This window comes from Mustela nigripes, chromosome 4 (assembly GCF_022355385.1).
Source record: "Mustela nigripes isolate SB6536 chromosome 4, MUSNIG.SB6536, whole genome shotgun sequence".
NCBI lineage: Eukaryota > Metazoa > Chordata > Mammalia > Carnivora > Mustelidae > Mustela > Mustela nigripes.
Genome location: NC_081560.1, coordinates 81,745,867 through 81,760,092, shown reverse-complemented (window position 1 = coordinate 81,760,092; position 14,226 = coordinate 81,745,867). Strand labels below are relative to the sequence as shown.

At 32.8% G+C, this 14,226-nt stretch overlaps 1 protein-coding gene across 1 annotated transcript in view; it reads right to left on the bottom strand.

Annotated features, from left to right (window-relative positions):
• SEMA3C (semaphorin 3C) overlaps positions 1-14,226 on the bottom strand; it is a 173,332-nt gene that overhangs the window by 65,385 nt on the left and 93,721 nt on the right. Inside the window, exons 5-7 of the mRNA XM_059396952.1 lie at positions 11,551-11,670; positions 4,172-4,262; positions 289-408 (exon numbers count right to left, since the gene is read on the bottom strand). Of these exons, the coding sequence (XP_059252935.1) occupies positions 289-408; positions 4,172-4,262; positions 11,551-11,670 (331 nt within the window). The remainder of the gene's footprint in view (positions 1-288; positions 409-4,171; positions 4,263-11,550; positions 11,671-14,226) is intronic.

Below are 14,226 nucleotides of genomic sequence, written 5' to 3'. Positions count from 1 at the left end.
TTGTTATATACTACAAGTAGACAACTGGAGAAGATTCTTGCATATGAGCCTGTTTAGTAAATATCATTGTCATTTTTATTTATTAATTTATGATAATTATATGACAGTTAATAAAGAGAATATGGACTATGGACTACTTCAAATATTTATTTTTCCTAAATATTTAAAGTCATAGACTACAGAATTGTTACATCACAAGTGATTTTTTTCAAACATTTTAACCTTTCTTCATTATAGAACTAAATCAGTTTAAAGCATGATTCTCAAAATGCAGAAAATGTTTCTTACCACTTAGCCATTTGGAATTGTGCTGATCAGTTCTGACTGCATTCCTCTTGGTTAAACTTCGAAAAATAGCAGCATCTGTGCCCATGAAATCTATATACATTCCAGAGAAAAGCTCCTCGTCTAAGAAAAAGTAAGAAAATGTCAACATAATTTTAAATATTTTTAAGGCTATTGTAAAAATCAAGGAAAACTCATTTATTAGGTAACCACACACATTACAGAGTGTTTATAATTGCTGGTTTCCATTGTCCATTAAATAAAAAAATTGGATTAAGTTTAATCTGGTCTCATTATTGCCTGTATGATTACCAAAGCAATTTTATTCTACATAGAAATAAAAATTCCTCTGATTATACTTAATTATACTAAAAACCTAAGTTTATACAGTGTGTATCAAAAATGACAGAAATAATAATATACATGAAGTTAATAAAATGGCCTAATTAATTATTACTTTCCTTTAATAAGTCAAAAATACTATAAGAGAACACTCAGTTTCTAATTTTGGCAGGAATTAGCCAACTGGGAATTAGGACTAAGTCATCTAGTACCCTGAATCTCTACCTTCTCATCTTTAAAATATAGGAATTGTCTTATGACCTCAAAATTTTTCACCATGTGTTAAAAATTCCATGATTTCACTACATAGGTTGAAAATACTAGTTTTTATTGTCAAAATATTATTAATGATAAGGTTATTTTATCCTTAAAAGTATATGTTGTGATATTTAGTGCTAGAAGTTTTCTATAAGGTAATCTTTCAATTATAATACACAATATTATTACTAACATTATGCTAAAAGTATAATATTGTATTAATAAACCACATGTAGTTTGACACATTAAGCCTTAAAAAACAAAATGCAGAGATAAAAAAGAAAATATATTTTAAAATTAAATTATCATCATTAATGGCAAAATCAGATAGTTTAATCTGTATTTGCATAACATTAGATATTGAGCTTATTTGTTAAGGTCCATATTAATTCCTACCCTAGTAAGGACAGTAAGCAGTGAATTGCTATGTGTAACCCCAGAATAAAAAAAGTAATTAAATGTCTATTTAAAAAAGAATAAAATGTATCAGGTCTGACCCACTGAACCACTGTGCAGCTTTTTTCTCTGACTGATGTTCTACAATTACTCCCCTGGCTATCTTCAGATCATGGTCATTTTGGCAGGACTGCAACATTTTGAAGCACTCCAAACTCACTGCCTAGTAATAAGTGATACCAATTAACCCAGGATAGAATGGAGAATGAAACATTTTTAATATGTGCTCACCAAGTCATGCACTGGACCCCTACCAGTTAGCAAGTGGGTATCAGCCATTGTGTTGCCCAGTTCTGCTTCCTTAGTGGGGGGTCTGAAACCCATGGAAACAGATTATAGGAAAATAACAAATGTTCATGAAAGCATCTGGAGCAATTTAGCTTCATTTTGTGAATATTTGTGAAGCATCAGCTCAAGTATTCTATAGACAGAACAGCTGTCAAATTAAGATAACTTTGTAATGAACTATTTTTCATTTTTACTATATCGATTACCCCAGAATGGTGGGTTATAAATTCCTGCTTTTCAATAGACCGATTAGCACAGATATTATCCTATCTGTTTCCAGGAAGAAAAGGAAAAAGGACACTCGGAGGATGGTGCGTGGCAGGGCTGATTCTAATCCTACTGCAACTCATTATTTATGTTAAAAGCCTACTCGCCTTGTTGGCTTCATAGCCTGTCTTAAACTCTTACTAATTTTATATTTTTAATTTTTTAAAGATTTTACTTATTTGTTAGGGAGAGAGAGAGAGAAAGAGAAAGACTGAGCGAGAGCGTGAGAGCATGGGGAGGGAAAAGCAGACTCCCCACTTAGCAGGGAGTCCAACTCTGGCTAGATCCCAGGACCCTGGGATCTTGATGTGAGCCAAAGGCAGACACTTAACCAACTGAGCCACCCAGGTGCCCCTTTTATTAATTTTAATAGCAAGTTAGGAATAATAAAGCTTCTGCTTTATCTTGTACAAGAAATAATTAAATAATTAATATCACTTTAAAAAGAATTTTGAGTAGGGATGTATTTTTCAGAATGTCTGTGCTGGTTTATGCAAAGATAAACTGTGCCTTTTAACTTTTAATTCAAAAATCCTTTGCTTTCCAATTTTACTTCCACTGAAAAACCTCCTGAGGCTCTTGATAGCTTCTTTTAAGAGATATCACCTAACTTCTTGCTGTGTTACAATGACATGAAAAAAGAAAAACAACAAAAAAGACCCTCTAAAGTTGAACACTGGTTTACGTACCACAACTATATTATGAAATTTGAAATTCTTCAGTTCTTGATGTTTCTTGATCCTTTAATATACAGAAATACTTTAAATGATCTGTGTTATTTAGTGCCTTGCACTAGAACAGAAATGCTCAAACCCCATATGGCAACGTGAGATGACACAGAAATTCATTATGCAATATTGGAGACAATATTGGAGATAAGTTCAGGGGGATAATCAGTAGAACAAATAAAATGACAAATACAGGCTATTAAACTTATTCCTCCTTTCTGTTTTCAGTTTTGAGGGTAAGCAAATCACTTATCCTAATGTTAATCAAAATATTAAAAGATAAGGGCACCTCAGTGGCACAGTCAGTCCAATGTCTGACTCTTGATTTTGGCTCAGGTCATGATCTCAGGGTGGTGGGATCAAGCCCTGAAATGACCTCTGTGGTCAGCACGAAGTCTGCTTGTTCCTTTCCTTCTATTCCTCTGCTCGCTCTCTTTCTCCTTCTCTCTCATAAATAAATGAATAAATAAATAAATAAAAATCTTTAAAAAAAAAAAGTGTAAGAATAAAAATTGAAGTCTCAAATCCTTGAAAAATGAAGGTCAATAACTAAATTAATTTTATAAACAAACCCAATTCTTTAAGGACAAAAATATTAAATGACTTATCAGTTTAATAGGAAAATTTTAAATGTTTTGTTTTAAATCTTTTTTGTTCTAAATGATATTTGATGCCTATTAGTCTTTATAGATCTTTAAAGATTATTTTCATAGAATTTAATTTGAAATAAATGAAAACTATATTTAGCTAGTATTACATATATATCATCCCATTTCGATAGATTAATATAGTTTTCTTCCTAATGGAAAGACTTTCCAAGACACTGCTTTTATTAAATAATATTCAGAAGCTTATCTGAAAAGATTCTGCATCAGAAATAGCTGAGTATCTTGTAATTTCAAAGCTTTCTAATTTTTGCTCCCAAGGATATCCATATGCATTTTGTTATTCTTTCATTTGAAAGAAATATCATTTGTAATTTTAATCATTTGTAAAATATTACTAAAATATGAGAAAAATGGGTATACTTAATACTAGAAAAGAACTACAGAAAATATTGAAAATTACTTTATAATATATATCATTCTTTTTTAAGATTTTTATTTATTTATTTGACAGAGAGAGAGAAGGAGAGCACAAGCAGAGGGAACAGGCAGAGGGAGAGGGAGAAGCAGGCCCTCCACCAAGCAGGGAGCCCAATGTGGGCCTCGATCCCAGGACCTTAGGATCACAACCTGAGCTGAAGGCAGCCACCCAATCAAATGAGCCACTCAAGCATCCCTATCACTATGAGTATATGAACACACACTTTTTGGTAAATGGTTGACTTGCTCTAGAAGTGACAGCATCATCATAGTGAATAAAAAAATACATGTTTATCACTTCATCACAAGTTCTTGCAACTGATAAACTACAATTTCTCAGCTCACAACTTGCTGTTACCTCATTCTTCATATGACTATCTCGATGAGCATACCATGTCATGCATTTATTTTAGTTTCCCTTTCATTTGGTATTTCCCCCTCCCTATTTTATTTTCCACTTACTGATCATAACAGACACTGTGTTCACATTGGGGTTGAAGGAGCAGCGTCCTTTTCCAGATTCACACTTAGAGTCAATCATAAAAACTTGGTCCTTTATTATAGAAAAAACAGAAATACAGCAACAGTAAATAACTTTATATTTAGTTAACCAATTTGTTTTTTAGTAAAACAAAGCATCCTCAAAAATAATATGCTTTCCATTTGTTTCCTTATGCCTCTTCAATTTACTTTATTAAGACTTTCTTGGCCTATATGAAGAAAACATCTGGAAATGATAAGCAGACTTCAGCAGGCCAAAGTTCTCATCCTACTACCTTCTACATAAAGCTGATCCAAGAAGTTCTTCTAAAATCAATATCAGAAAACAAACAAACAAACAAATAATACCAGCAAAATCCAACTGGGAATCAAGGATCATTGTAAATTAAACTAGATACATTGAAAATTAGCCAAAAGAAAATTGTCCACAGAGAAATAATCTATACAAGGATTATAATATTTCCAAAATAATCAAGATATTTATATATATAATATAATACATATATAATATAATATATAATATAAAATTTATATTACCAGTTAATTTTGTTATATAAGCATTATGATAGATTCAACAAAGTTGAATTCATAATTTAGGTAAAAATGTTTTTTACTCTTTCATTCATTTAACAAAAATTTATTGAGTATTTACTATGTGCCAGGTACTAACAAAACATTAGGAATACAGTAAGTAAGACAGACAAAAATCTTTATCCTCAAGTAATTTATAATATAATGATAGAGAGTATAAACATGCAAAGGATAAGTACAGAAAATATAGAATATGTTGGATGGTGCTCAGTGTTTAGGAAAAAATTTAAGCAGAAAATGGAACTTGAGAAACCCAGGATTGGAGGCAGTGATTCAATTTGAAATATGATGATCAGTGTAGCCTAATGGAGGAGTATTTTGTTGGTATATTTACCCTTTTCTTAAACAAAGTTAGCAAAAGCTACTACTAAAATTTAAAGACAAATTTTTTCACTTTTGTAGGTTGCATTAGATGATAGAAGATCTTAATTATAAAGCTAAGGTTTTTCAAAATTTTCCTGAAAGAAATTCAGGCTCAATATTTTTGAGTATGGAAATGAAAGGATCAAAACATTGCTTTAAGAAGATTGGGCCTTACCTTGGTGTTTTAAGAAGATTAAGAATGGCAATTTTAATTTTATTTTTAAGATTTTATTTATTTATTTATTGGGGAGAGAGAGAGAGAGAGAGAAAACAGGCAGGGGAGGGCCGGCCAGAGGGAGAAGTAGATCTTTCGCTGAGCTGGGATGCTGTTGTGAGGCTCCATCCCAGGACTCTGAAATCATGATCTGAACCTAACCAACCGAGCCACTGAGGCACCTTGAGAATGGCCATTTTAAAAACAGACATTGGATTGAAGAAATAGATTTGCTTTCACTAGCAATAGTCCAGGAATTAGGTAATAATAATCTGACATGTCAGGATTTCAGGGATCATGGTAACAGCAGTAAAGATGCAAGAGAAATTGTAAAGTAAAAATCAGCAGACTTGGCAATCAATTACAGATCAGATGTAGTTCAGGAAGATGAAGAAAAGAAAGACTTCTGAAGTTTGGACTCCTTAAAGAAAATAAAACTAGTTCATTTTTGTTACACTGAGTTTGATATGGTGGCAGGATATCCCTGAGATTTTAGGAAATCTTAGGTTTTAGGAAATTTTAGCGTTTAAAAAGAATCACAGTCCTCTCATCTGGAAAGGTCTTATAAAATGATCCTCTTATAAAATGATCCTCTTCAATGAATTAACTCTATAGATGAGGGAAATATAACTCGCCCAAAGTCATGCAGCTAAATAATGACAAAAGTAAAATTAAAGTTCAGTCTCCTCAAACCATAAGTGACTCTTAATCTCACAAAACAAACTGAGGGTTGCTGGGGGGGAAGGGAGTTGGGAGAGGGGGGTGGGGTTATGGACATTGGGAGGTATGTGCTATGGTGAGTGCTGTGAAGTGTGTAAACCTGGCAATTCACAGATCTGTACCCCTGGGATAAAAATACATTATATGTTTATAACAAAATAATAATAATTTTTTAAAAAAGAAAAAAAATGAAACCTGAAAAAAAAAAAAAGTTCAGTCTCCTGACTCTTCACTATGTCTGCTTTCCAAAAGAATTAGTATCTACAAAATGACTAAACTAAACAAATGATTGAGGAAAAACAATAAAATTTAGTAAGGCCAGTTGTGATTACTTAGAGCATACACATATTTTACTACAAATGTGAGAGTCGGCACTGCAGGAATCGATGAAATTGTTTAGGTACCACTTGCTCTCCACTGAACTACTCCTCCATTGTTCAGCATCATTTCTCACACAATTTGAGTCTAGATCTTATCACCAGAAAGAGTGTGGTCTACCTGAATAATCACTAATTCATTCATGCAGCAACAATTCTCCAATTTCATCTCCTAAGAACCCATTTCATCAGCCTTCTCTCTTCCTGACTTTCTTTGTTAAACCATTTAGATTCTGTGCTCTTTAGTTCCACTAATTTTTTTTGCAGAAATATTAAGTTCCTTAAATCTCTGATTTTTTTCATTGAAACCACAGCCTGGAAGGGCATGTCTGTCTATACATTCTCCATACTTGTGTCCAAACATCTAAGCATTTTGCAGAAAGTGATTCTACAAGGTAAATTCAACGTAATACAGATTTGTGATCACCAACACAAAATGGACCCTTTATACTGCTCAGTAAACTTTCAAGGATACTCTATCAACTGGTTCTTCTGATAATAATTTCAAACCATTGTCATGACAATCACCTAATTTGTTCTTAGTTCATATGATCAATTATTTGTTGTTCATATGATCAACAAATAATTGATCATATGACTGCAGAGTAAGTGAGGACTTTAAATGAGACATCTTTAATTTCTCACTCCAAACACGTAAATGAATATACACTAATACATCCACTAGTACATGAGAGGAACGCTTTCTCTTACTTTAAGGTCATTTCACCAATGTTTTGGATCTCATTGTATCCAATCTTCTTAGGCAACTTATACTTTCAATTATCCCCCCTCTTTCTTGAATCTTCTTAACTGGAAACTTTATATCATCATTTAAAGAACGTAGTCAGTTCCTACACATTACTCTCATTGAGAATCACATTTCTTAAAGAATCACATATACTCATCACCATTTCCTGACTTCTCACTTTCTTCTCAATCCATTTCAATTGGGTATTCAACCTCAATTGTTCTATTGAAACCCTTTTTTATATCCTAATGGCAACCACACTACACAATTCCTGTTTACTTTTTAGACTTCATTTTACTTGGATTCTCAATGATATTTTAGATTGTTACCCATTTCTATCTTTTTAAAAAGACTTATTTTTATTCCAAGAATGAATACATTTTTGTTTTTTCCTCCCTACTTGGAGGGTTCTTCTTCTTTCCTGGCTATTTCTTCTAGGTCATGTTCGAAGGTCCCTTTTTCTCCATCTTGCCATTAAATTAAGAGACCCTCAAGTTTCAATCATAGTCACACTTCTGTTTTCACATTATTCCCTCTCTGCATGACTAAACCCATGCATTGCTTGGGTTTCAGATACTCTTACAAAACAATGGCTCAAACATTAATATAGCCAACTGTATATTCAACTGCCTACTTGACATTTCTACTTGAATCTTTCAACAGCAACTCAAACTCAAGAGAACAAAGCTCAGGCTTAAAATCTTAATTCAAACATGATCCTCTTTGTTGCATCTCATCTCAGTTCATGACAAATATATGACTGAAAAGGCCAAAAATAAAAAACAAACAACAAACAAATATCTGTATCATTGTAAATTTTCTTTTATATAGCTAAATCCACTAACATCAACTATACTATTCTATACTTCATGCCTATTTTTCTGTCTTTATTGCCACTCTCTTTCTTACTTGAAATATTACATCCACTCTCTAACTGATCTCACGACAGGCCTCTCATTCCCTCCCCACCTTAAATCATTGGTAATGCAACACACAGGTACAAACACAAGCCTTGCCGTGCCATTTTCTGCCTAAGATCATTACAGTTGCTCCTCCTTTGACACAGGATAAAGACCAACATCTTAGAGGTAGCTTACAAGTTCTGAAATAATTTTGTTTTTGCCATTATTCTCATTAAATAAATACCTACTTATAGACTGGATCAGTGAGAGAAACAAGTAGGACCAGAAAGAGAGTAGGTGGTGAAAAATTAGGAAAGAAGGCATAGCAAAATGTCTCAGGTTATGGATGTCAATAAAGGCTTTGAAAAACAGAGGGCATGGCCAACATATTAGAGATCAGTCTAGGAGAAAGGATGCTGATTAGAGGAGTCAGTTTGATCACTGAGGAATCTTGGTCACTGAGAAATAGTTTATGGATGGTAATGAAAGTCAGATCAGAAAGGCTTAATAAGGAAATATAGCCTACTAGTCTGAGAAGTTTTGTGATGAGTAAACGAGAGAAAAAGAAAAAGTTGAGAAAAGTCACAGATCTGAGATAATGATTTTAAGGAAAAGAAACATCCTATTTTAAAACAGGAGAAAAAGTAAACATGGGAGAAAGAAAACGAAGATAGTAAACAGAATGATGAAGGTTATTGATCAAAGAAATTTATTGATAAGAAAAATCCACAACTTTTCCTCTGAGAAGAGGAAAGCTATGAAAAGATACATAAACAAAAAAGTTTGGGGACTAATTTGAATGCCTGTGATATTCTTGGTCATTCAAAGATAAGTTTATCTGCTTGATGACTGACAAAATCAGTGACTTAAAGGGTATTCAACTGCTGGAACCAATGTATGGAGATATCTGATAAAATCAACCAGAAATGAGATATAGTAATATTCTAAGAATATGCAGCAAAATTAACCAATTATAGTTTTTAAACAAATGTTTTATTCATTATTTCAAGTCATTATGTACTTGTGTTGCTTTTTTTAGGAACAGAAGACAGAGAATCAAGAGAATAGACAGAAGAGAGGTACCATGGTTAGGAATTGATGTAGCAAGGATTCGTAGGCTGTTTGGATAGGCTCTGAGAAAGCTCTGACTCAGTCTCACAGAATAATGGAAGATTCATAGGATATAATGAAAGTGTGTGTGATGTTGCAAATGTGAAGTAGGCTCATATAATATCCAAGAATCAATGCATTGCTATTTGATAAGCAGATAGAAGGTGGTAGATAATGTCTCAAGAATAAAACTGAATTAAGTAATGATTGTGCCATCCTAATTTGGTTTACTCTCAAACTGCTTTAAAATACAGGATAAAAGCCGTATCTTTATACCAGCACATGGTGTTACTAGTAAGTACTACTTCTGGTCATTACAAAATACAACATCAGTGATGCATAAGAAGGAAAATTCTCTCAAAATGCAACTCTCTGTATCATGTGGTCATTTTATGCTCAGGGATCTTTTATCCTAAAGAAAACAAATACAGTAGATGCTTGCTAGATCATGCATTCTATCTTTATGTTATTATTTATATATTATAGATATATAAAAAATGATGTTAATGTGAAACCCTTTGACTTGAGTCTACCATACACAAAGCTTAAAATTCATAACGCTTTTCCTACTTAAATTGGCTCTTATGATGTTCACATATTATTTAAAGAGATTAATTAATGAAAATGCTTCCCCCTTTGAAATCTATCTTTTGAAGGGAGACTAAAGTAGTTCATATTTAGTAAAGTGATTAAATTTTATTCCATGCTGGTTTTCCAAAGGAGATTATTTTTTGGACCGACTTTCCAATTAAGCCTCAAAGTGCATAGTGGGCAATTTGTACATGGGAAAATGACTTTATTTGAAATCTGTGCTCTGCAAACTGCTATGCTATTGTTGGCCTGTACAGTGACTGCACAGCCTTCAGTGGAGTGTCTGACAGATTGCAGACGTCTGGGGCAGTAGTTTATTTAATCAATTGATCACAGGCATGTGGTTCTAATGACAAGCTCAATGCAGCCAACTGTAGTCTTCCAAGAAGCATAGTTTTACTTTTCTTCAAGAATTGTAATATTTCATATCATGTTGAACCACTTGGAAATGCCTCATTTGGGGTCAACTTATAATTACTCAGCTATTTTTAAATGACTTTTTATTTACCAAAAGATATGTGTGTATAAATACCATGTCTGAAAAAATTAATAGTAAAGCAATATAAAGAGAAGCATTGTTCAATTATATTTGTACTTGAGTACATTAATCTCTGTGAAAGAAAAATAAACTTAATAAGGTGTATCAGTAGCAACATTTAATCTTTTTTACAGTTCTAAACTCTAGAATTGACATTCTTTAAGAATTGGACATTCTAGATTTAAGTTGCATAAGGAAAACAAAGCCAGATAATTTGAAATAATTACATTTTTTAAATGCTTCTATTTAGTAAGACAACATGTTCGATTAAAGGAAGGAGGAAAGGCTCTTTTGGTCTGATGCATATTTTCCTTAGTCACTAATTACAAGCTCAGAAAAACACAGTTTTAAGTATCATTGGTAAAGTTCAACCAGCCTTTATTTGTCTATACATTTTAGGTACATACTTAGTGTTTAGCAAATGCGTTTGTTCACAGAACCCCAAATCATTTTAACTAATGTAAGAATAAAGCTAGAAAAGTCTAGTGTAGACTAATGTTGGTCTAAAATGAAAGCATTATCGACTAACTATAGAAAGCTCTTTTTAGCAAGGACACCTGGGCTCCCTGCTTTATGTATCTTGTATAGGCATCTCATAAAAGCTTACCAAATTTAAAAGTTACGTAAGAAATTACTTAAATTAGCTTTAAGAAAGTGAGGTTATACTGTAATATTTCTATAATTTGGAACAAATAGTATCAGTACCTTTTTTAAAGTTACACCATTTTTCTTTCTTTTATGTTTTGTAGCTTTTTTATTCAGAAATATATATATTTACTTGAAGGCAAGAGCCACACTTCAGTAATTGTGGGGGACAGCAATCAAATTAAATATATTTTGCATTAAAAAGGCTTGAACCTTTGATTGATTACAACTTTTTTTATTATTATGTTATGATTACAACTTTTTTAGATTCAAAAACAGTTCTTTTTAAAAAGATTTTATTTATTTATTTGAGAGAAAGAGAGTGAGAGAGAGCATGAGAGGGGAGAAGGTCAGAAGGAGAAGCAGACTCCCCACGGAGCTGGGAGCCCGAGGTAGGACTCAATCCTGGGACTCTGGGATCATGACTTGAGCCAAAAGCAGTTGCTTAACCGACTGAGCCACCCAGGTGCCCCTCAAATACAGTTTTAAGAAATCTTTGGCACTAACACCAAAACTAACAATGAGAAATTGTTTCACTTACCTCTGATCTCCTCCCTCTATTCAAATAAGTACACACAGGGCTGAAAGCACCACTCCCACAAACGTACAAGTGAGTGCGATTAAAAGCCTGAATTACACGGACGAAGTTCCCACAGCCATGCTGAAAGAACAAATGAATAAGCAGTTAGCAATACAGTGACATTTATTGCTATTTCTAAGTAGTATGCTCATACTCCACCATACATTTCATTCCTGCTCTCACTTTGTTGTTGTTGTTAGGAGGTAATAAGAGAATAGCATGGTTTATTCTATTGGTTTACTTCAGGAAGAAGGTAGTTCAACTTGGAGAATGAGTAAAATGGTATGTCACTCTCATATTTCAATATTTTATATATTGTGTAAGTTTTCATGTTCTGAAACTTTATGAACTTATTCTTTATCTGAGAAAGCTGAGAAACTGAAAAGTACACCAAATTGTTTCCTCAAATTTTCGTCAAAATGTTACATGTGCACACACATGTTATATAAACATATTTTGAACAAAACCGCCTATACAAGATCCATATCATCAGTACTACACAATGGCAAACACTACTGGCTTTTACAGTTGGCAAATAAAAGAGACTGCTAAACACATGCCAGCGCTGGGATATAATCATTGTCTCTCTAGCCTTCATCCCCTAAAATACCTTCTCCCCCAGTTTTCTTTTTCACCTGCTTCTAGTCCCACCATTGGAAAAGGTGTCATTTGTTCACTCAATGAAATGCAAAATATTATTGTAATTATAAGTTGACTCTGACCATGCAGAAGTATGTAAACAAGTTAGCACCAAAGGTAGATTTCTGTGACTGAATTAATCATTGCGTGCTGTGTATTGCTAGGCTCATATCCCTTGCTGATTACAAATTAAGCAAGCCTGAGATTGAATGTGGTTTTCTTCAGTCATTTTTTCACAAAGAAGATCATAAAAATGGTGTTAAAGGGGTGCCTGAGTGGCTCAGTTGGTTAAGTGTTTGACTTCGGCTCAGGTCATGATCTTAGGGGATTGGCATCAAGCCCCATATCAGGCTCCTCCACTCAGCATCGACTCGGCTTCTCCCTTTCCCTCTACCCTTCCCCCTGCTAGTGCTTTCTCAAATAAATAAATAAATAGATAAATAAATAAAATCTTTAAAAGATAAAAGATAAATAAAAATGATGTTACAAGGATAAATTTTTTTATTAATAGATATACTAAAAGGTAACAGTGGTTTTCCCATGGGTAGTCAGACAGCATATATTTCTTCTCTTCTAGGTACCATATTACTAATTTTTATAAGCACATTTATTATTTATATTATTAGGAAAGTAAAAAACCAAACCAAAAAAACCCAAAAAAAACCCCAATTCTCCAAAATACAAGTTAGTTTTTTTTAGAAGTCAAGTTTAAAGTCAACATTATTTTATTTTTTTCATAATATTCTCCCTTTATATTATTATTCGCTAGTGAATATATGCTTATTTTTATATGTAGTAATTTTATACAATTTCTATTATGGATTTTATATGAAACAATCAATCATTCGCTCTGTTGTCAAACAAATTAATCCTTACACACCAGACTACACACTTCATTTTTATTTTAAGACATCAAGAATTTTTGTTAAATATATAGTGTCACTATGTCTTGACACCTGTTTATAGGGATACCTGGAAATTGACTACATAATTGTAGATGATAATGTGTTTCTCTGTAGAAAAAGAATAGATGAAGTATGGTGTTTATATAATACATCTATGTTAAGGTTATCTGTGAGCAATGAGACTTCTGTTTATTTTTTTCACATCCAAGTTTAGTCATTCTGGGATTCTGTATATACTATTTCCCCACATAAGACATGAATTCAATTCTATTAATAATAGATTATATGTCATCTTGAGTTTTGTAGACAGTTTACTGTCATGAATTACTGGTATTGGTAAGAAGAAAGATATCACTAATATGGTCTATATTTCAAATACATATTATACTTGTTTCATGTATATGTTTTTCTATCTCTCTGTATATTTTATATCTACTTATCATGATCAATATTTGTTGGGAATTTATCATTCCCTAGACTTTAGAATGATCATTTTACATATTTAACCTGTTTGACTTCTCAGGAGGTTTGATTTTTCACCTTTATAGCTTATATTTATTAAAGGTACTTATGTCATTTGGGCACTTCACATTCATTCAGTTTGGTACAACTTAACGCCTTTTAGCAAAATAGAGCATAGAGCTTTTTTAGTTAATCTGCTTGAGGTCATGGAGCTAGAAATAGGTTAAACAGATTTTCAAGCACAAATGTGTTTAACATTGAATCTTGTACTTTCAATCACTTTATAATTTGTCCTTGGGTAAGGAATCTACAGTGGGTAGAGGAGAGTTTTTCCAAGTTATTAATGTTTACAGAACTCTTAATACTTTGATGTTAAGTATTTTTAATCTTCAAAGCCATGTTCCAATTAAAGTATTAGTCCCATTTTAGTGATGAGAAACTTGAGTCCGTAAGAGGTTAAATGAAGTACTCTAGTTTTAATAAGTAACTGAGCTGGATCTTGAACCATGGCTACCCTCCACCATCCAATTTTTGTAAAGAAAGGGGTGGGTTCACCATGAGACAGATTTCCAGGCTCCCTAATGATACCCAGTGTGCCCCTGCAACCTTCCCCACAGAGAAAAACTCAAAA